This window comes from Mus caroli, unplaced genomic scaffold (genome assembly GCF_978045245.1).
Source record: "Mus caroli unplaced genomic scaffold, Mus_caroli_1 scaffold_1, whole genome shotgun sequence".
Taxonomy (NCBI): domain Eukaryota; kingdom Metazoa; phylum Chordata; class Mammalia; order Rodentia; family Muridae; genus Mus; species Mus caroli.
This window is the reverse complement of record NW_028227256.1, coordinates 67,431,429-67,456,208: the sequence shown is the minus strand read 5'-3', so window position 1 is coordinate 67,456,208 and position 24,780 is coordinate 67,431,429. Positions and strand designations below refer to the sequence as shown.

General features: G+C 36.6%; 1 protein-coding gene across 4 annotated transcripts in view; it reads right to left on the bottom strand.

Moving 5' to 3' along the window:
- Positions 1-24,780, bottom strand: part of Spag16 (sperm associated antigen 16) — a 945,274-nt gene that overhangs the window by 237,110 nt on the left and 683,384 nt on the right. For all 4 annotated transcript variants that reach the window (XM_021171958.3, XM_085838176.1, XM_021171981.3 and 1 more), the window contains one exon: positions 4,436-4,562. In XM_021171958.3, coding sequence (XP_021027617.1) covers positions 4,436-4,562 — 127 coding nt within the window. The remainder of the gene's footprint in view (positions 1-4,435; positions 4,563-24,780) is intronic.

Sequence of the window (24,780 nt, the reverse complement as noted above, 5' to 3'; positions counted from 1 at the left end):
TGTTTTCTCCAGACAGGGTTTCTCTGTGTATCCCTGGCTGTCCTGGACCCCACTCCCTAGAGGAGTCTGGCCTCTAACTCAGAGATCAACTTCATCTGCATTCCAATTGCTGGAATTAAAGGCCTGCACCATTACTACTGATCAGAAACTGACTTTTAAATACAAAATTATGCACTGTTGCATTTATTAATCAATACTGACCAATATGAGCCAAAGATTTTGGGGGATATCTTGCTTTGAAGGTTGAGAGCAAGAAAAATAGTTGGGTTTCTTTTTTGTTTATGTTTTTTGCTTTTTCCCCGTCTTTTAGGATTTCTGTCATGGTTCTGTTTGTTGGGAACATTTAGGATTTTCTCCAAAAGCTGGGGAACTTTGCCTATTTGAATGATCTGATACCTACAGGTTTTCTAGAGGAGAGCCTGCGTCTGGCTCAAATTTCTGCCCCTGCATTTTCTAGAGCTGTGACTACTTTACAAATGCACTGGAATTACCTTTTACAAAGGAGCACAAAAAATATTGTTGAAGTATATAAGCACAGTGAAAGGAGAGATGTGGAGAGGGGAGTGTATGTAAAAATCCTTTGGGTGCACTTTTATTGCTTTCACCATACAACTGCATTTAACATTTTCTGAAACAAGCAATAATGTTTGAATGAAAAAAAAAACATATGACACTTTAAATATGAACAAGTGAAAGATATTATTTAGATAGTGAATATTCACAAAAACTTGTTGTTTTACATTCCCAGGAGGCTCTTTGCTTAATGAGAAAGAAACATTTATCCTCTCACAAATACAGTGTTATAAGTTTATACTAATATATGGATACATCTATAAACACAGATAATCTGTATTTGTCACAGGCAATGCACTTGTAAATGAAACATTATGTAAATAATGCTATGCTACATGCAGTTCTTTCCAATGTGTGTGGGGCTGATTCAGCAGTGGAAAAGCAAAGTCATCCACAGTGATTTATACAGGCTCAAATGTTTAAATATATAATGTGCATTTCATAAAACATAGTGCAGTCTCAGTTAGTGACTTCAACAGAGTCTCAATAAAAGAAAAAAGGTTTAGGCTTCTTTCTCTAATCCATTGACCAGCATGCGTTCTTAGATATCTTACCCACTCACAAGCAGACCGACTGACTTTTCTTATTCCTAAAGTGAGAGCAATAATCTCTGAGATCCGTTCCAGTTTTAAGAAACATAAAAGACCAAGCTCAGATTTCCTTATTGTGTGACACCATTGTCCCTTTGAACTATTGTCCCACCATTAAACACTGAGTAATTATAACCTCTCTTATTTCTATGAGTAAAGATAGTTCAGGGTGATTAAGTAATTTGTCTAAACAATGCCAAAGATGTTATTAAATATGAGTCTGAGTTGTAATATGTATTCTGCACTTATAATTCTGGGGTATAAACTTCTTTATCAAAACTACCTGTTATAAATGATATAATAAGGATATCAGTCTTAGAACACGTAAAGAGCCATTTCTTAGATCATACATTTGTAAATCTAAAATGAAAATATTTGTCTACAACTTCTAATTATGTGTTTTTATATTCATGAAATTTGAAAATAGTAGTTCAGATAATACTTTTAAGTTGTGCTATGATCTTCAATCTATTTCTTACATTGTGTTAGATTTTCAGTCATTAGAAATCCAGTATCTACAGAAATAACTCAGAGTTTATGGAGACAGCATGAAATATTTCTCTAGTTGCCCTTCAATGAAATTGATCAAAGTATATAATGATCACTTAGAATTTATAACAGAAACACATTTCTTGTTTTTAGCAACTTAGCTAAGATGTTACCCAAACATTCACACGCATTTCATGACACCAAGGTAGCTGTGCCTGTCTATTGATAATGACTTTCTCTTAGGTCCAGAGTACAGCTTGAGCAGTTAGAGCTTTGCCTCTAAAAAGGTGAAATTGTGATGAATAACATTTTGGGTAACACTGTCACAAATTTCGACCAGGAGACATGGCTTAGCAAAAACTCAATGTGTATTCCCAATCAATGCGTTTTATTTTTAGCCAGGTCAATATTCTCTTGCTCTTTTGGATTCATACCATCTATACTTGCATTAGCTTGCCCTGTGAATAAATACAAACTTGTCATCTTCAGATGGACACATATTTTGACTTTATTAATTCAGACTTGATTTTATTATTGTATTTCAGATATTTTTCATAATACAATTCTGCTACATTTCCTTACTGAATATTTTATCCCAAACAAATAGCAATTAGCAAAGATATATGAGTCACTTGAGTCACTTATCTTCATTACAATGTTGGCTTGCTCCAGATCTTTACTCTTCTTTACTTTCTTCAGAAGAACAAAATCCTCAGTACTATACTTTTTAAAAAATCTTTTTGTTCATGTCCTGATTTGATCTTGGACTCCCACTAATTTACCCAATGTTCGGTATATTTTATTTTATTTTTTAAAAAAAGGGCCATTGCAGATGTCTGTAGAGAAGCACAGGTTCCTCATTATTCAATGAGAAAAGCCTTGTGATGGTAATTTCTCGTGCACATTGAATTAAAATTAATTATCATATGTTCCTTGAAGAAATGGTAAAAGGGATGGGAAGGTTGAACTGAAATTGTGTTGCTGTGGCCCAATAACAGGATCTCTGGTTTTCAGTTTCCATCTTTATGTTTCTCATCATTCTAATATCAAATATCTATACTTTTCTTAACATTAGTGTATGACCAGGAGTTTGGTAGCCATGGAAGAAAAAACAGATTTGCTATAGCTAGACTTTAATATATTGGTTTATGCAGCAAAAGATAGATGCTGATATTTATTTAAAATCATGTTTGCCTGGCTGTACAAAGAACTTTCCAACTGGAAAGCAAAGGTCAATAAAAAGTCACCAGTATCACATCTAATAATTACAATTAAATATAGAGCTGTTTTTAATTGTGCAATACATTTTAAAAGGACCTTAACTTCTGTTACTAGAATGTTACAGCCTCATGTTTTACCATTCAAACTTCAATGTTCAAAGACATGAGTACTGCTTAAGGCAATCAAAATGGATTTAGAGAGGTAAAAACACCATGGATATCTGATGACAGTGCAGATTTACATGTCGTAACCTTACATTGAAATATTAATATCTTATATATAACAGTATGGAATGAAAATTCCAACTGATAGTTAGAATCTTTGATTCTGCATTGTGTCCTCTCTTTGAATTCTGACAGACCATAAATGTCATAATGTCATAATGCCATGAATATTATTAATTTTTTTCTTTATTTTTTGAAACTTTCATTTATACTTAGGACCCTCCTACCTCTACCTCCTTAGCTTTGCATGCATGTGCCACCATACTGGATAACGGAAAACGCTTTGTTTCCAGTGGTATATATACATTCACATGCAATGAAAATGCAACCTACAATTCAACCTACAATTCAAAACGATAACTTATTATTTATATCTTCTGATGCTTAATGATAATAACACAAAACCAGTTTTAAGAAACACACAGCAATTATCTTATGGCTCCAGAATTATTCTTGGTATGTTTATGATTCTGTACCAGGGAATTAATATGAACTATTTTTTTTTAAATAAAGCATTTTTCTTCTTATGTGTTTATTTCTTCCTTTACAACTGAAGTTTAGTCATATTAAAATTTTAGTTGATTACAAATAAAGACTGAGGAATTCTCAAAAGTTCAAAAATCTTAAATATGCATCACTATCAAAGGGAAGATGTACTGTCTGCCCCTCATTTAACAGAGTCTACCATTAAAGATGGAGAAGCAGTAGCACTTTAATCTTCTAAGTGAACAATTGAAATCAATTTACTAAACATCAGATTCCACTCTATTCATCATCAGTAGAGATAAAATATTTAATCTGCTTGATAATTCTTCTGTATTTCACGAAAAATGCTACAAAAATTTCATAAAGCATAAAACATTTAACTACAATAATAGATGAACATGTGCATAAATTCTAGAGAATTTCAGAGCAATTTATTAACTTTTTTATAATTAACCTATTCCATTAAAATATTTCAAGTTTATCTTGATATAGTTTTTGTTACTCTCCACTGAATCACTTACATTACAGGGAGCCAAGTAGCTTACCCTAGGTAAGATATGGGACATGGCTATAAGAATACTCATGATACTGTCAGCAAGCTTGTGATATCTCTACATTAATATCTTCCTCTTTTATTTCCTTATGTTAATTATTCCTTTATGAGATCAATACAGTTGTTTCATAGTAAGAGTCATGATTTTGATAAACTAGAAATACCACAGCTGATATATTCAAAACAGAAAATTACAAACTGCATACAAAGTTTTACCAAAAACTTTGAGAAAAAAAGGCATTTTAGATTAAAAAGAAAATGTTCATCAGGTGCCAATAGTGAAACAAAACAGATCCTACCTGACGGGTCAAAGTTCACCTCATTTCCCGAACTTGGACCCACATCAATGGACACAATTGGAATGAGCTTCCGGAAGTCCCACAGCTTTGTAACTCCACGAGCATCACAGGATGCTATTATGTGACCCTTTAAAACATATAATAAGAGAAATAGATATATCATAACCTGTAGTAAAAACACAACTATGAGATTTATGTTCCAGTTTTATCAATGCCACAAAAAATACATTTCTGAAACCTAAAAAGAAATCATTATAAAGTTACATCAAATCTTTCCTTAAGATGTAAAGCCTTACATGAAAATTAGGAAAATAAATTTTAAGAAAGCACTTAGACTTTAGTTATGCAAAATGATATAAAAATATAAAATATATAAACCCTTATATTTCATTATATTATGCAAATTATGTTTTTTAAGATATATTACACATAAAACTACAAATATAAAAAAACACTTCATATGTGCATTTCACTAAATTTGATTCCAATGAACTTGTAATGCTATTTGATGCCACAAATGCAGTGGAACTAGGAGTTAGGAGGATAAATAGGTGCGATGGTCAGGAGATGAACTGGGTTTAGTGAACCTGGCTGCAGGTAAATGATACTTACTGTGGTCCTTTAAACAAACTTCTCAGCAGAGGTGGTTGGGTTACTTTGTTAACATATACTATCTGTTTGATTATGCTTATGCTATTGCAGGAAAAGTGCTTAAAACAAACAATTTTATAAAGCAAAAACAGTGACAATTAGTAACTGTTGTATTGGAACAAAGAGGAAGGTGTTTGGATAGAGCAGAGGAAAAAAATAGAAGAAGAGATGAATCAGTTTTAATGAAGCAAGGGAAGAGGCTTTTCCAGCACAGCAATTACCTGAGCTCATCCTTCAGGAGGTCCATGGCTGCCTAGGATTCCTGTCTAGACCTTAGCCTCTCAGAACAAATGTCAGGTTTTGAGAACCAATATACATCAGTGACTTGGGATGAGGTGGCAGGCGAGAGGGGCGGCTGCTCTACATCTATGCTCAATCTCACTGTTTTGCATTCCATCTCTTTGCTCATTGACAGGTGCAGTGAGTTGGGCACAGTAGAACCAGATCACTGTTCACAGCTACTCTCTAGACTGACTCTTTTCCATTGGTTTTACAGTTTCCCTTTTAAAATCTAGTTTGATTTTTTTAACTGTCAAGTAAAAAACTTTCCCTTCTTTCTTAATTTTTAAACGTCTTAAAGGTATTAACTTTATTACAAAACAACGTTGTTATTTCTATCAAGGTTATACTTGTTACTTGCTTACTTACTGCCAGTAGGGCATCCTTCCTGTAAGAACTGAACAACTTCTATAAATAAGAGTTCCAGGGACTCTTTCTGGGTCTCTAAGCACACCAGTAGTACAGGGATGCCACTAGTTTTAAAATTCCATAACTGTTGTCACTGGCAAAGTAATATAAAAGCTGTGTCCCCATTCTAACAAATGAGATGCTTAATCATTTTTATGACTTAAAAGGAGCAGAGAGAATCTGGAATGTCCTCAAGTATGTAAACACAAGAATTGTGAGGAATCAGTGAGTTTTCATTGCAAAAAGAAAAAAAGGAAGATCATTTTATAGGTTTTAGTAGGGAATATTGATGTTACAAATTAGAAAACGTTCTCTGTAAATACAGAGACTTTCAATCATTTTTTAGACATCACAAATGGGATTGTTGTTCATCCTAGAGAAGACAGTACATAAGTTTTAATCAGAATTTAATTTGGGTGCACCTTTCACCATAGGCATGTTTATTGAGTTGGGCTTTGTCTGGAGACTCTAAATTAAAATAGATTTAAAAATATGTCCTACCACAATGAGTATTAAACCTTGAGGAAACACACTCAAAATTAGAAAAAAAAAACTAGTCTTTTCATTTATATTGGGTGAAAAGAAATATTAAAATGTTTTTATGTTTAATGTCCCAAATGCTGCTGCCAAATGATCAATGTTCAGTAGTTTAAAATATTAAAATGACTCAACAATTTATAATATGCTTTTAATAAACCATGTGATGTGCTACATGATTCAGTAAAATCAATGTATAGTAATATTTATGAACCTTTGAGTGGTGACCATAATTTAACCATGGTTTTCATTGCCTTAAGAATTAGAGGCTATGACTTAGGATGTATTATAGTGAGTTAAACATAATAACTTACTAAGAGATATAACCTGATTTTTAAGTTTGATAGTTGTATGATACTAGTTAATAAAAGAACTACTTAGTTATAACAAGCAGAAAGGGTACATATATAGCCTATCATGATATTTGTAGCATAATGCAGCCCCAGAAAATAAGGATTAAATTGAAGGTGAATAATACTACCATGGAGTTGATTATAATATTTTAGTTTAGTCTAAATCCTGCTTTAACAATCTTAAGGCTATTAATTTTAGTTCTTATAGTTTTGAGTCAGAAACAAACAATATAGGTGATAAAAGGGTTACCAAGAATTTGGAATATCCTAAAGACTCCAGAAACTACCTTTTCTCACCTCAGTCAAATTGGAATGACATCAGCCTACATCCCTCCTTAAAACAGGGCATCAAATTAGAACAGCATCACACAACTGGAGTGTGTTTTGAGAAATCTTGAGGCACAGAGACATGGTAAAAGATTAGATGGTGACCTCGGGGAAAAGTCATGCTGTATAAAATTTACAACAGATAAGACTAAGGACAGTGATAATTGTTTTGTACTTAGCCAAAACTAAGCAAGATTTGAAAGAAAATATGTTCTGGATGAAGGTGAGATTATCTAAGACTGTAAAAGACTGAGCGCTGACAATGTATCTAAAATGTAATTCCAGGTTAGGTCCTGTTCCATCATCAGTCCTAAGATATAGAGTCCAGAAAAGAACAGTCAAGTACAGAGTTCATAAAGAAGTTCTGTTCTGCCTGGGCTCTGTCTATAATCCCCAGGGCCTGGCTTTGTTCCTGTTACATGCTAGCACTTGACCTTTTATTAAATAATTGAACAAGTGAGAATGAAGAGAGTATAGAGTTGTCAGTGCTGACAGTGTTTTAAAGGATATATTTAACTTATAGAAATATTAAAGAACTAATGGTCATACAAATGAATTTTTTTTTTTTGAGACAGGGTTTCTCTGTATAGCCCTGGCTGTCCTGGAACTCACTTTGTAGACCAGGCTGGCCTCGAACTCAGAAATCCGCCTGCCTCTGCCTCCCCAGTGCTGGGATTAAAGGTGTGCACCACCATGCCCTGCTACAAATGAATTTTATTGTCAGACTTAAATGATCTGGTGAAATGGACCAGCAGGTAGAAGGCCTTTGTGATGCAAGCTTCATGACTGGGGTTTGATTCCTGCAAGCCATAATAGAAGAAAACTGACTCCCAGAAGTTGTCCTCTGATCTCCACATGCACACTCACACCCAGAGGCACAGACACACATGCATCTTCACTGTGACACATGAGCCCGCGTTCATATACATACAATACTTTATAATTATGACAAATAACAAATACACTTCAAAAATCTTGAGAGAGACTCAGATTAGTTAAATAATACAAGTATAACATAGCAAAGTGGATTTAATGCAAAGTAGAAATTGAATAGTAACCATTTCTGATGGCCCTGGTTCAGCCTTCCAACCTTTAAAATCAAGGACCTATATTGCAAAATGCTATGCAAACACAAAGTTATTTATTAGTTAGAGAAAGGCATGGAACAGAGGGCCAATCTATTTCATGATGATAATATAACAAGGGAAATTTTAAAACACATATTAACAATGCATACTTTGGACACTTTCAATATTGAATCTAAATGTATACATTAAAGAAGCTATGATTTAAATTCTTGTTTATTAATAGGAATTTAAAATTATAAGAATTTGTCACAATAATCTAACATAGAAAAATGCATCCTGCATGATTATACAGTCACCTGACGACCAGAAGCTTCTTGATGCCAAGTTGATGTGGACAGTGGCAGGAAGCTGGCTGACTACCCCACTCTCTCACAACACAGCATATTCATTTATATATATCATAAGAAAATGAAAAAAAAAAACATGAAATGCTAATAGGGTCATATACAGTTTCAGTTAATGTAAGGCTGTTTCATAAGGGAATAATATCCAGTAAATATATATAAATGTGTCGTGTGGGCTGGTGAGATGTCTAAGCAGGTAAGAGCACTGACTGCTCTTCTGAAGGTCCTGAGTTCAAATCCCAGCAACCACATGATGACTCACAACCACCCTTAGTGAGATCTAAAGCTCTCTTCTGGTGTGTATGAAGATAGCTACAGTGTACTTATATATTTATAAATAAATCTTTGGGCCGGAGCAAGCAGGTACTGAGTGAGCCAGGCTGACCAGAGTGAGTGGGATTGATGGAGCGGGGTTGACTGGAGCGAGCAGAGGTCCTAAAAATCCAGTTCCCCACAACCACATGAGGGCTTGCAGCCATCTATGCAGCTACAGTGTGCTCGCATACATAAAATGAATAAATAAATCTTTAAAATAATGTCATGTGACTATGTGACTTTTAAGGCATATTTTATAAACTCAGACACTATCCTACAATTTGGGTACGAAGGTCATACTCCAGATACGCTGAGGAAAGTCATCTATAGGCACAACTCTCTATAGGAAAGCTCTTGTGTTGCAGATTAGAATTAAGTGCTTTTGGTTGATCTCAGAAGACATGAGTACAATCTTCTCAGACTTGAAAAGAACTCTGAATAAATGCTAAATTCAAAAGCTACTTTTTAAATGCACAGAACAGTTCAGAGAACTGACATTCTAAAAAAAATGCCTTATGATCACAAGAATTAAATATATATATATAAACTTGCATCATGGATCACCGTTTACTTTAGGGCAATGGCTCTTGACCTCCATAAGGCGAAGGCCCTTTACTGCAGCTCCTCATGTTATTTGGCTCCCCAATCATAAAAGCATTTTCATTGCAGCTTTGTAACTGTGACTTTGCTACTATTGTGAATCGTGAAGTAAATGTCCATGGTTTCTGGTGGTCTTAGGGGACCCAAGTGAAAGGCTCATTCAACCTCCAAAGAAGTCTGGCCCTCAGGTTAAAAACTGCTGCCGTCGGGTCTTCTGACAAATACTATCATACATAAGCGTCACAACTGCATAGGTCGTAAGGCTCCCCCATATTTCACAATATACAACTAAAGATGGCCCAGGAAAATTACATTTTGTTTACATGGTCATAGACAAACCTACAAAAGTATAATTAACAACATCAACAACAATAGCTCTACTGAGTAAGTAATTACTGTATGTTACTTAGGGTCCTAAGTATTTATAAAAAGAATCAAAATGACTGGTAACTGGTGATTCCCTGCATTTCTGGATGAAGAAACTAAGCCACAGAGAGACCAAATTATCTGCAGACCACACAGTAGACAGATGAACAGCCAGCAGTCACATCTTTTTCTATATATCATCCTTGTTAGGCTATGAGCTTTCTAATGGGCAAAAATTATGTTAAAAGGTTGAAGGGCTTAAATAGTTTGATAAAAGACTATTAAGGAAAAGAAAGATAAAACAGAAACACAATAAGAATAAACAGTGGCTCTCAAACTCAGGTTCAGAAGTGACTGGCCTCTTTAGCTTCTGTGAGGAAACAGAGTCTGAAAGAGCTTTGTGTCAGATAGGAGACAAAACCCAACTTACTGCTAAGCTGTGAGTAGTGCTAAGATTTCCCAATCAAATGAGACAAAAGGTGGACAAAAGTTTCTGGCCAAAGTTTCTTGAAATTACACTTTGTAAATGGTAAATTGAGAGAATTTGGACTTATAAGAATCTCACAATCTGGTTCAGAACCAAGCTGCACACTGAGTAACTGGATAAGTGATGTCAATACCACAAGGTAATGTTTCTGCATCTTTAATGCAAAACTTACAATATAGAGGGACTCAGGGATGCTGGCATTCTCTATAGAATGGATATGAAACTAAAAACAGAGAGCACAAGAGCTAAAAGCAACAACCAGAATTCCCCTTCAATACAAAGCTGCATGTGAACATGCACACTTTCATGAGCACGAGTGCATGTGTGAGTGTGTGCGTGTGTGTGTGTGTGTGTGTATGTGTGTGTTTGCGTGTGCGCATGTGCGTGTGCGCGTGTGTGTATGTATGTTACAGGGATTGAAACCTTAAAGATGCTAGGCAAACACCATACCACTAAGTTACATTGAAATTAATATTTCCCAAATCAATATTTTCCAAGTAATTACAGATTTATCTATCAAAATGACAGGCAAAGGAAGCAAGGGAATATATATATATATATATACACCCTTGTATGTATATGTATGTATATATATGTGTGTGTGTGTATGTATATATATATAATTTATATGTATATATCTAATTTATATGTATATATATATATATATATATATAATTCAACAACACAAAGCCTGAACTAAAACAAAATTCAATATTAATAAATATATATAACCAGCAATTATGTGAAATTTTATGTAGGCCAGACAATTTTAGAAGAAATGAAAACAATCACAAAGGCCACATTTTCTCATAAAGCTGCAATTATATAAAAATCACATTAGGTTGGCAAAACAAATCAATTGGGAGGTAAAAAGAGAAAGAAAGCACCATATAAACAACAAGTTTAGAATTTCCTCAACCAAGGGATTTCTATTCTCTTCTATTTTTAATAAAGTTGAAGCCATTGATGAAAATTCCATATGCTTTTTGAAAAAAAAGGTTAACTTTTCATTTTTTGTTTGTATGTAGACATGTGTATAAGCACCTGCAGATGCCAGAAGGTGTCATACCTACTCAGGGGAAGTTACAGGTGATGGCCAACCACTCAATGTGGGTGCTAGGAACTGAACTCAGGTTCTCTGCAGACAACCACCTCTCAAGCCGACATATATTTATTTTAAAAGGACTTAAAATAAATAGATGTTCAATTGCCTTCATATTTTTCTGGAAAGAAACATCCAGATCATGATATGAATTTATGGACACCAAAAATTAAACTCAGCTAATAAATGTAGACCCATTGAAATCAAAAGCTAATTTTCCCGCAGGAGATACAGACAGTTAACCTGAACTGGTTGTCAAAAAGAAGAGAAAATGAAATAGTTGCAAGGGAAACTGTCATAATCTGAAGCATTGGGGCTTTACAGAAGAATCATGGTCGGGGTACAGCAGTATGTTTGGGGTAGACAGGAGGTTAGCTGTTTTCCTAATAACTGCACACCTTTTTGTGTTTTGAAACAGTGCTTCTTACTGATCAACATCTGGCTACACTGGCTGGACAATAAGCCTCAGAGATCTGCCTGTCCCTGCCTCCCCAGTGCTGAGATTACAGCCATTTGCAATGAGTTTGTTGTTGGAGTAGAACTCAGATTCTCATGTGTGCAGAGCAAGCACTAACTGAAGAATCCATCTCTCAGCTCCAAGAAGGACCATTTTAAAATATGGTAGATGCTGAAGAAACATCTCCAGATGCTACATGACATGGACATGACCCTAATTGTAAATTCTTTAGAACACTGAGTTTTAAAACAAAAGTAAACTTAAAGTCAGCTAAAAATAAGGTAAAAATGGAATAACTGCAACAAATTCATACAAGTACAAAAGAAGAAGAAGAAGAAGAAGAAGAAGAAGAAGAAGAAGAAGAAGAAGAAGAAGAAGAAGAAGAAGAAGAAGAAGAAGAAGAAGAAGGAAAAAAATACCAAACCAGTAATAACAGGGGAACAACACTATTTAAATGAGAGATAGATAAAAGAAAGGACAAAGAAACATTATATGTATTTGTGAAAGCCTGTGTATATGTAAAATGCACTGTGTGGGTCTTTCGTGTCCTTAAGGGCCAGAAAAGAGCATCATATCTCCAAAGCTGGAGGTATAGGCAGTTGTGAATTGCCTTACAAGCGCTAGGAACTAAACCAAGTCTCGTTCAGGAGCAATAAATACTATCAACTGCTTAGTCATCTTTCCAATCCCTGAATTTTTTTCATACATCATAGCAATAAGCAATTGTGTCCCTGTCTATAGACACATTTTAAGACCCACTGCTAGATGCCTTAAGCCTGGGAGTAATTGAACTTCACTATATAAATGTTTCCTATGTAACCATATGGGGGATAAAGAACCTTTCATTTATAAATTAGGCATTGTAAGAGATTAACAATAATCACTACCATGGCCAACGTTAATTCTCAACTGTAGTGGATATGGAACCAAGACATAGTCCTCTGGAGAATCTGAGAAAGCATTTTTAGTAAAGCTAACTGAGGGCCAAATACCATCCTCTGGAGTTACTATTGCTGTGATGAAACACTATGAGCAAAAACAACTTTGGAGGAAAGGGGTTATTTCACCCAAACTTTCACATCAGTGTTCATCATCAGAAGCCGTGAGGGCAAGAACTCTCACAGGGCAGGAACCTGGAGGCAGGAGTTGATTTAGTGGCAATGTGGAGTTCGGCTTACTGGCTTGTGGAGCAATGGATTATGTACAGACCACCTAGTCTCCAGTTGAGCTGAAGTTGTGAACCCCGGTGAACCCCAGTGGTGATAATTTTCATCTACATGGGACAGTAGACATTTCTTCATGGCTCCTGTCAATGTTACTGACCCCACAGTCCCCATAGGAGAAGCGTGGCTTTTAGTCACATACACAATGTCCCAAGCTTCTGACCTGCAGGCTAGACTCCTCCCCAGTTACCTACCAACAACAAGTAATAAGCCCACTCACCTCTCCCCACTCTCTTAAACTTTTACTTTCTTTACTCTCTCTCTCTCTCTCTCTCTCTCTCTCTCTCTCTCTCTCTCTCTCTCTCTCTCTCCACCTTCTCTCCTTTCTCCCTGCCTTTCTATAATAAAGCTCTAAAACCATAGACTGTCTCTGTACATCAAGGCCCGCTGTGCTTGGATAATGGGATAGGCTTTTTCCTAACGAACCTGTGCCTAATCTCCTGTCAGAAGGCCTTCCTGTGCTCCAGCCACAGACCAGACTAAGGACTCTTGCCTGCGTGGGAACCTCTTTCTCTCTGCCCTCTCTCCTGTAACTCTAGGGCTGAGGGTGTTGCCCTGGGGCTCCTGGTATCGGGGGCTGCCCCCCCCAGTCGAGTGGGGTCCAGCGGCTTCACACAGCCAGATGCCCACCCAGGGCCGAGTGGAAGGGTCCGGCAGCCCTCCAGCGTCTGCCTGCCCAGAGCATAGGAGCTCTGGCCAGACGTGGGCTCTCTCCCTCCCCCTTCTCCCCTACTCCCCACAATCCCACACTGGCTTGCTCCTCATGGCTTGCTCAGCCTGCTTTCTTATAGAACCCAGTATCACCTGCCCAGGGATGGCACCACCCACAGTAAGATGAGCTCGCCTCCATTGATTATTAAGTAAGAAAATTCCCTATGGGCTTGCATACAGTCTGATCTTATGGAGGTCTTGAGATTCTCTCCTCTCAGGTGACTTTAACTTGTATCAAGTTGACATAAAACTATCCAGTACAGGACCCTTCCAGCAACAGCTGACTGTAAAGAGAGAAGTCTATGAAACACACATAGCATAGAGCACCCCTGTCTCTTCTACTTGCTGCTGAGTACTTTGTCCCATTATACTCTCTGGGATGCCATTCTCAGATGACATCAGAACCAGGCCCTGTGCCTTTCCAACACTGACCAAAGACCTGTGACTCTACAGGAGTCTTCCAGGTCTTCAGCACTAGATTGGGACCTCAACACACCTGGTCAGCTCTCATTCTCTAATCTACAGACAGCCACCATTGGACTACTCAGCCTATATTGGAAAAGCCAGTCTGCTAAAGCTCCCTTTGTAATACACACTCATCCTCTTAGCTATGCTTCTCTAGAGAACCTGGACAGTGCCATCATTAGCAGTAACATGGAGAATAACATACTTTAGTATACACTGCGTGAGAGTGGATGATGTCTATTCCTTCCGCCTCTCACAGGATCATAATTCCTCCTTCCACTATAGTACTATTTCACACCATAGTTGACTACAGAGAAGTAATATTGCAGAGAGTGAATAGGAAATAAGGAAGGAAAGCTGTCATTAAATTAAGCTAGCTCCAAACATCAGTGACTTCTGTGGATAAGATCCAGACGGCTTGGCTTCTGGGATGACGAGTTCTCTGATGGCCATGAGCTTGCCATCTTCTCTCTGGAGAAGAACTGTCTTTTGTTTCCTACACCATGGATAGATTCCTTCAATATCTTTCCTGAGACTTAAAATAAATGTCTATGTATGTCTGGCTCAAGTAGCATCAACAACAATACATTTTATATTTTCCAAACTCATATTTCTCTTTGATTAGGTTTTAGAACATGCATAACCTACATGTGCACATAGAACCTTACTCTTATTTTCAGGTAGCGCATGGCAAAAACAGGCAAAATGGGCACACAGGTGGGGTTTGTGCTTTGCCTTCAGCATAATCTCAATGTTATTTGACATTGGTTCTGTATGAAGTTTAGTCTATGCGCTAATGGGCAAATTACTTTAACTATATTTCATAGGCCTTTGTAATTTTCAGTTAAAACACATCATATTTTTGATATCAACTTATTTAGATTTTTAGTAAAGGTACTAGTTTTGAAGACTTGTATTTGCTGTAGGTTCACTGATTAACAGCTAGAATAAATAGATTTTATTATCAGGAAGTCTATTCAGTACTATTTGTAGCATTACACCATTAGGCACAATCTCATTGTATAAATGAAGAAAATAATTTAAAAGTATCATAATACCACTCCTCTAGAACTACCTGGAAGAAATAATGTGAATCTTTGGTTCATTTAGACTTAGAGAGTTTACTTAGTAAATAAATAAAATAGCCAGTAGAAAAAAAAGAATTCATTTTATTTATAGATCATATTAATGTGAAATAACATGTTATAAATAATTTATAATATTGAAAACATTTGCACATTAGAGTATATTTAGGTCAATATCTCAAATAAATATTTGTAATGTAAACTTTCCTCACATTATTATTTATAATATTAAAACATAAGAAAAAATGGTGGTGAGAAAATACACACTTATGTAGATAGATAGATAGATAGATAGATAGATAGATAGATAGATAGATAGATAGATAAAACAGACATGTGTCAAGTATTATAACTATAATAATAGAATTATGAACATTATTGCAAGAAAGATGTAGGCAAGTAATTCAATCAAAGAAGCATCAAAGAAAATTGTTTCTGTTTTATTTTATAGTACAAAAAAAGAGCCATTGAAACAAATATGGTAGAAACACAACTGAAAGGCTTGTGTTTTAGCATTAGAATGATTCATTGCAACTTTATTTGCACTTTTGCATTTTGAAAATTCCAGTTTTGTGTTACCATTTTTCAGCATCATAAATATTTTCAAATAAACACAGAAATGCAAACTTTGCATATAAAGACCGCCGAATGACCTCATTTTCATTCCCCAAGATTCTGCTCGTAAAAACAGACAGGAGCACAGGGTCATCAAGCAAATGGTAGGAACATTAAGCCACAGAAACATCGGCTGCGTTCAGTGTGTGGAGGTAATGACCTGCAGCTCAGTATTAAGGTATAACCATAAGAAAATGCTTAGGATCATTAAGGGGAAAATTAGTATTTCAAACATTTTTAGTACTGATACATTAGCATGTGTCTTAGGACAGGCCTATGCAGCATTAAACAATAGCTCATTATACAATTCCCTTGGTGCCCAATGGTAAAGACAGACACAGCAACTAAGTATGGAATTAAAACAGAGGGAGAAGGTAATATCTTAGAGCCCCAAAGAGCTCAAGACTAAAGGAGCAAATGTCAACGATCGCAAAGGAGTGGGTAAAACTGCTGTGTTTAGAATAATACTGTTTTTTTTTCAACTGTGGGTTTGCAGTTGAGAAAGTGAGACATAGAAGGCTTCTGTGAAAACCCCTACCTCCTTACCATCCCAAATCCAAGTCACAACCTAGTCAGGAAGACACTGAAGAGAATGCTCAAAGTTTGTGATAAGGATGCTGAAGCATCACTCTCCATAATCAATTTCTGCCAGGGGAATGTATGGAACTGGGGTGGAGAAGGGCTGAATTTTCTTTAAGGAGCCACTAAGAGTTTGACCATGCTCCAGTGAATATATATAGACAACCCAAATTAGAATTATTTCTTCTTCTTCTTCTTCTTCTTCTTCTTCTTCTTCTTCTTCTTCTTCTTCTTCTTCTTCTTCTTCTTCTTCTTCTTCTTCTTCTTCTTCTTTTCTTCTTCTTCTTCTTCTTCCTCTCCTCTTCTTCCTCTCCTCTTCTTCTTCCTCTTCTTCCTCTTCCTCCTCTTCCTCCTCTTCCTCCTCTTCCTCCTCTTCCTCCTCTTCCTCCTCTTCCTCCTCTTCCTCCTCCTCTTCCTCTTCCTCTTCTTCTTCTTCTTCCTCCTCTTCCTCCTCCTCCTCTTCCTCCTCCTCCTTCTTCTTCCTCTTCCTCTTCTCCTCCTCCTTCTTCATGTACATTAGGTGAAATTCCCAAATAATCAATAAAATATTATGTTGGCAAAAAAAAGAAAATATATTCTTCTCAAACAGCAGTTAGACATTAATGACTATTATATATTGATCAATGGGAGTATGCGGGCTGTAAAACTAAAAGCTAATGGCCTAGAACTCTGCAACATACAACCACATATGGCATAAACATAAAGTGATTTGCATCTCAACCAGGTTTTCACCTATATAGATAAGACTTATGCTATAGAAAAATTAAGGTTTACAGTGTGTCATACAAGTTGCTTAAAGCCATATCATTAGTAAGACATAGGCCAAGAATTCACTCCATGGTACTCTGACATGGGTGGCCAAACTCTAAGGCTCTTAACATGGAAAACATTTTACACTGACTAGGATACTTTGTGGAAGTGAAGCTTCTGAAATACCATTTAACTTAAAGGGCATGTTCTGTAGCTGAGGTAGAACATGATGAAATAGATAATAAAGCTAAGAGAATACCAGCAAGTGTGCATTAGCAAAGGACAAATGGAGCAGGCTAGGGCTTAAGTGCATAAGGCAGAAAAGATACTAAAAATATGTAGTGACAATGTACCTATGGCAACAAGAATGTTCTGGGTTTTGTTCTCCTGCCTTGGGGTCAGAAGAAAAAGACATAAGAGATATGACATTTCAGTCACCTTATGATTAATGATTAGATAGAATCAAAAAAGGACAAGAAAGGATGTCCTTTAAATGCTATATTTAGGTACCAAGTTGTTTAGACACTGAACACCTAATCAAGTGTGTGGGATCTGAAATGGTTTCTTCCAAGAGAGTAAACAACAAGATTGGATTCATTGGAAAAAGGCAGCCTTCTGGAAATGGTAACATTTTAGATAGATTAAGAATATGGACAAATATTAGAGAAAAAGCTGAGTGGATGGATGGTATTGAGTATATTTAAAATATTATAATGTTGAAGCACAAATTAAAAATTAAATATTATTGCACAAAAATTGTGGTGAATTCATGATAAGATTATCAATGTATAAAAACCTTAATTTTTGAATAATGTATGGAAGAATGTTAATTTAGTGTGTGTGAGAAAATATTGTTAGGAATTTTGAACATAACTACAGGTATCTGAGTACTTCAAAAGCAAAACTTTCAGGGAGGTCAGCGGGTTATGCCACGGGGCAATTTTCTCAGGCCTTGGACAACAGAACTCTCTTTTTCTTGTGATGATTTAGATGGTCTTAGGTCTCAAAGAGAGTGAAATCTGTCGAAGGCATCTCTGCCATTAGAAACCCTATCCCATCATTCATCACATAAATATAGAGCATCCTAGTTGTTGGGCACTGTTTTGAGTGATGGAGATTCAGGAGTGACCATAACATCCTGAAGTCTCTGTCCTAGCAAGGTCATATGTTACTGGTGAGAACTATGTAACTGTTAAATGCTAATTATCAGGAGAGAACATTTTAAAATCATAGACAAGGAATAGTGAAATAGTGAGACTATGACCTGTGAGTTTGGAGCTAGAGCGTTTGTTGATACAAGATGTGCTATACATAGGTCTGCACAGAGCTGAATCTAAGCATAGAGGAGCATGAGATGAAGGCACCTGGAAGAAAAGCAGTGCAAGGAACCAGGCTCACATTCCCATTCTTTGAAGTTCTTCATTACACAGGAACTCAGGAAAGAAAACAACAACCAAAGCTTAACTGACAATGTGCATTAAATGGACTCAAAAGCTTATGTTTGGAAATCAACTGTAAACCATGGTAGTCCTCACTAAGTCTAGATTGTTCAGAGGCAGATAGACATTCTTAAGGTTTCAGTTACAATCATGTACATCTCAGTCTGCATTTTCCACTCTGAAGAATCCCTCATTTTGGTCCCTTAGTGCCTCATACAAGGACCCTAAGGCAAGTTCCCTTCCTTCAGCCTTGGATCTTTTCTGGCCATCCTTACAGTAAAACTTGCCAATTACATTTTCTCCCAGAAGACTTTAGACAACATCTAGAGACATCTTTGATTCTTCCAACTGAGATGAGGGGCACGCAGGCGACTGGAGCCAGGGATAAAGAGTCGCCCCGGCACTGTGTCATCCTCAGCATAAACATATGAGTCCATTGCTGACAAATTGCTCTCCACTCTTCCACCAATAGCAAAGTATTATTTTCCCATACAATTCAAACTTGAGTCCCCGTTGGCTTGCCCCCTTCCTGCTTATTATCACACAGTTTCCTCAAATGTTACTCTGTTTGCTGTTCCTGTAACATATTCACATGCACACACACACACACATAAGCTCATATACTTACACACATACACACAAGCTCACTCACACATACACACAAGCTCAATCACACACAATACACACAAGCTCATTCACACACACTCACACAAGTTTACATATACATGAACACACACACATATACACAAGCTCACACACTCATACACAAGCTTACTCACACAAACACACATGCTCACACATACATGCTCACATACACATGCTCACACACACATATTTCTGCTTGCTTCTTTTACCACCTGGCATGTTCATTTCCTATATCCCTTCTCTTTACTTTGTAGATATTATATGTATTTACAGCTTGGTTCCAATACAGCTCCTTAAAATTTCTGAGTAGCGTTATAGTCCTCTTGCTCTCATAAAACAGTCACAAAACTTAGAAAGCAAATTAATTTCTTTTTGGTGTACAAGTCTGTCTTTTCTTCCTTGTGCTACATTGTTAAAAAAAAAAATGGAACTTGAAAGTAATTTAAAAAGGTAACCATGGCAACCAAGGAACAGAATTTTTAGTTTAATTTTAATTAGCCATAATTAACATTTCTTCCTGTAGTTGGTGAGTATCACATTAGAGGTTTCAAATTAAACATGTTTCTATCTTTGTAAAAAGTTATTTTAGAAAGAACCGCTCTAGACTATGTATACTATTTGAGGCTTACATACTTAGCAAAATATTTGAACAAATGGATGAATAAATGAATAACTCATATCTGTGTCTGGGCAGTCAAGGCAAACTTTAAAACTTCCATGCACACACTGTGATTAAACTCTGTCACAATTGTACCAGACATTGCCAGTGATTCTTTTGATTTATTTTGAGGACTTACAGTTTTAGAATACTTTCCAGTTCAGTCAAGGAAAGTGGAAGATTTACTGTGCCTTCCCAGCCTCTTGAACAAGTTAGCGTCTCCCCACTACGAGCACCTCCCAGAAGACTGCTATGCTTGTAACTGGTGACCCTACCTTGTCACATCACAGTTATCTAAGTTCATAATGTCACTATGATTCAGTCTTCCTGACGATCTATATTCTATAGATTTGTATAAAAGGTATACTTATTATACCTTTCACTATACTTATCACTATATTAACACATAGAGTGCTATCATTTCTCTAAAATTCTTCCATCTTTATATAGATTATTCTACTGTATGAGTGTTAAATAAAATTAAGAAATTACTCTGACAGGATGAGGGGGAGGGCAGCCCAACCCCCAACACAGACAATGTACTACAAAGTTTGTAGATTCCTAGAAGGAAAGGAGAGAAAAGGCTTGCATAAATCATATAGCTTGTATAAATCACAAGGCATTCCTACTCTTGGGACCATTTTGAAACTATAACCTCATTCATGGAGAAGTAGGAACTCCTAGCATGGTTTATGAAAATAATGCATTTTGCCTTTGGCAATGAACTTCTTTGTGAAGCACTGAAGGTCAATGTGTTGACTCTGAGCTAAGCTTACATCATCTTCATGATCATTGCCCACATTACAGCAGACATCTGTGAACTAGATCCTGGGCATATGGTCCCTCGGTATTGCCTTCTTGCAGGGCATGTAATGTTTCTGCAGTATTTTATGATGTCATTATACAGTGTCTTTGCTATTGCTCTGTTACTCTGAGGAGAGCGCATAAAGTGCTCCTGTTCTCTAAAATCCGTCCATGTTGATCATCATGGTGGGGAACATGACTGAGAGCTCACACCTGGTTCTCAACTTTAAGGTAGGGAAAGAGAGCAGGACTGGGCTTGGCCTGAGCTTTTGAAATCTCAAGGTCAGCTCCCAGTGTCACAGTGCCTCCAACAAGGCCACACCCATCAATCCTTCCTTCCATTAACTGGGCCGAGGGGAAGGCTGAGCATTCAATCATCTACGTTTGTAGAGGTCATTTTCATTCAAACCACCACACATAGGAACATTCTGGTTTGTCCAATTAGGGAAGTCCAATTTATCTAGCAAGTAACGTGATAAACCAAAGAGACACAGAGTACAAACTAAAGTGTGAGATTGTTCAGTTCTTCACTACAATATCTTGTTTTGCAACTTTGGTTGTTGAGTCTGCTACTGTATATTGGGCCATAAACTTTCAGGCTTAGAAAAATGACAATATGTTTATTTATTTATTTAGTGTGGCTTTGCCAAGTCTCTCTGTTAAACTAGGTTGGTCAGGAATTTTCGATCTTCCTAGGATTGCCTGCTCAGCATTAATCTTTATTAGGAGGAATGATTACCTGAACTTTTTACAGAAAAAAAAAATGCTATTATCATTTCAATCATCCATTTTATGGTTAGATCTTTTGACATTCAAAAACAAAGGGTAATAACTTTCTATGCAAGTCCCAAAGCATTACCCACCAGGAACACTTTTTTTTCATGAAATTAACATTTTAAAATAGAAAGTGGAAATGGTGATTTGGAAAACGACTTAAGAAAACAAGGAACAATAATCTTTAAGAGACAGGAAAGTCATTAGGTAAGTTTTAAGACTGATGTGAAACCACTGTGATGGCTTCTGGGGAGCGAGAAGTGAGGCAGGACACAGCAGACTTCAAAACGGAGGAGATGAGGCTAAGGGTTTCAGAAGAGTAAATGTCTATTTAGGAAAGAATAAAGCTGTTGCCTGTATTCAGGATAAGTTCTTCTAGCTGGGGTGCTTTGTCTGGCCCCAGTAGGAGAGGGAATGCCTAGCCTTACTGAGTCTTGAAGTGCCAGGGTTGGAGGATACCCAGCCTCCCCCACTCCAACACACTCAGAAGAGAAGGTGAGGGGTGGGGGAAGGGTTGTGGGAGCAGGTGACCAGGAGCGGACCAGTGAGCAGGATGCAAAGTGAATTAAGTAAAAAGTAAATTTAAAAAATACATTAAAAACAAACAAACAAAAACCAAGTAAGCATAAAGAAATACTATTTGGCATGTGCATCCAAGGAAGCTACATAAGGGCTCAGAAAAGTTATATTAGCAGTTCTCTCAACCTTCCTAATATTGTGATCCTTTAACACAGTTCCTCATTTGTGGTGACCCCCACCCATAAAATTATTTACATTGCTACTCTATAACTATAATTTTGCTTCTGTTATGAATTGTAATGTAAATATCTGTGTTTTCTGATGGTCTTAGGTGACCCTGTGAAAGGGTGGGTCAAAGGGGTAGAGACCCACAGGTTGAGAACCACTGGGTTAGAGTGCTTAGAAAGAAAATTGCTTATACAGTTCTGCCCACAATGCTGCCTTTTCGGGAGCCAGACTCCCAGGATCTAGGTCAACGCATGGATTGGCTAGATTACAAAGATGGCTCTGGGTCCTCTTGTGAAATAATGATTAGCCATAGGCTGATTATTACCGCGTGCAACCCAATGTAGCCTTGGAACCTGTCATGACGTCTACAAACTATAATGGTATTTCAGAAAAAAAAATTGATATTTTAGGAATACAAAAAATATTGTAAATATTTATCATCTAAATGATTAAATTAATGGATTTCTGAACTGTTGGGTGATATTTCTACTGTACATATAAGAAAGTTGAGAGTGTTTCTAGTTTGCATGTCTGGTAGACCTGGGAAGGGGATAACATTTGATATGCAAATAAAGAAAATATCCAGTAAAAGGAAAATAAATAAATAAATAAATAAATAGCACTGGCCACTCTTCCTCAATTCAATTCCCAGCAACCACATGGTGACTCACAATCATCTATAATGAGATCTGATGCCCTCCTCTAGTACACATGTGAACACTCTTATACATAAAAAAAGTTAAATCTGTTTTTAAAAATCCCTAGGAAAGCAAGTACAGGGTTGGGACTATATATGAAAATCAGATGAAATGTTCTTATTCTTAGCTTTGTGATTAATTTTGGTGCTTATTATTGCCTAAGTTGGGCACAGGGATCTTGGAATGAAAGTAGCAGGGTAAATTAGAAGTTGAAGAGAAGGAAGGATCAGAACTTCAGAAGGGCTTAGACTTTTTAAAAAAAAGTGTTTTTGTGCCTTTTCCTATTAAACTTGAAAATGTAAGGTTTAGCTAAATATGCTAATAGCTCTCCACCACCATCATAAAGCAACCATAGCATCATACATTTCTACACTTATTGTGGCAATCTACCTGTGTAATTCATTCACTTCATACAAGCAGACATACACATACACAGAACATATTTTTCCAAGATGACTAGAACTTGAGAGATTTTAAAATTCTCTCTGTGAACTTGTTTTCTTCTAAAGAATTATATTTAAGTAAACACTGCTGCTGCTTAGATTACCATTTGAATAGAGCCTGTGTTGTTCTTCTGTCTTCCTGAAATAGTGCCTGATGATGGAGATCCAACTTCAGATTTATGGAATCTCATGTGTTCTGAAATATCAGTTATCTAAATGCAAAACTGCTTGGATCCATTTCATCAAAGTGCTATAGCTGATCTTTTCTAGAAAATTCTGATTCCATAGCACTGTAAGTTTTGTGTTACTATGAGCTGATCAAAAGAATGTATACATACTTTGAAAAGATGTAGAAAATTTATTAAAAGGGGATTCAGTAAAAATGATTAGTCATTCATTAAGTATTGCTCATTCAAGTATTTCCTCTTAGAAATGCCTGCATTTCCTGTCAGGTTATGGAGTGTGGAAGAGAACTGAATATACAATTAGGAAGGAATGAGACATGGTCTTAGACTTTATGGAGTAGGTAGTGGGATCATCTTGAGCAACCTAATGAGCAAACCTCCCAAGCTAGACGACATGTATTACCCTGAAACAGTAAGGTTTGTAGATGAAGTAGCTCTGTGATAAAGATCTGATTCCGAACATCTGAAAAGTGTGCCATTATGCATTCTTCCCAAACTTGCTCCCTCTCTGAATGGACAAATATTCTATTTGTTAACCTGTAACTCAGCTCACCCCTCGCCACTCCAGCTCCTTCCATTACCAAATCAGGAAATGAAGCATTCCTTTTGAGGCTTGAAATAAATAGCATGTGATTTTGTTGGAGCGGTTTTTGCATAAATTTACATAAGAAACTGAAGATCACTGTACCCCCTGAAGAGTAAAAGCTAGCCACCCTTGGTACCACACTTGAAATAGTATACCAGGGATGACAATTTTAATGATGCAGGCACTTAAATTCATTAGTCTGTTGTCCTTTATCTAGGGAGGAAGCCATTCCTTTTATATTCTCTGAGTAATGAAGGTGGAAGGAAGGGAATGAGAACACCATCTATGGGGAAGAGCATCAGGTTTCTGGTGCAGCTCTAGAGGGCACAAAGGGACTTAGAGTCTTGGATGACCACTTTAAGGAGAGTTAGCAACAAAATGTAGAATTTCAGACAAATTTATTTCTTTCCAGGTTGGAAAAATATATGACTATTTTTATTCCCCTAGTGTAATTCCACAAGTACAGTGAGGTCCCTATGAAAAATGTGTTACACATTATAGTAATTTCAAGTTAGTCATTTGAGGACAGCAATATAAATACCTAAAAAACCAAAATGATGTTTTTCTATACTTCATGGAGAGCTAAATCGTTGACTAGCAAAAATAGGAGCACCATATTAGTGA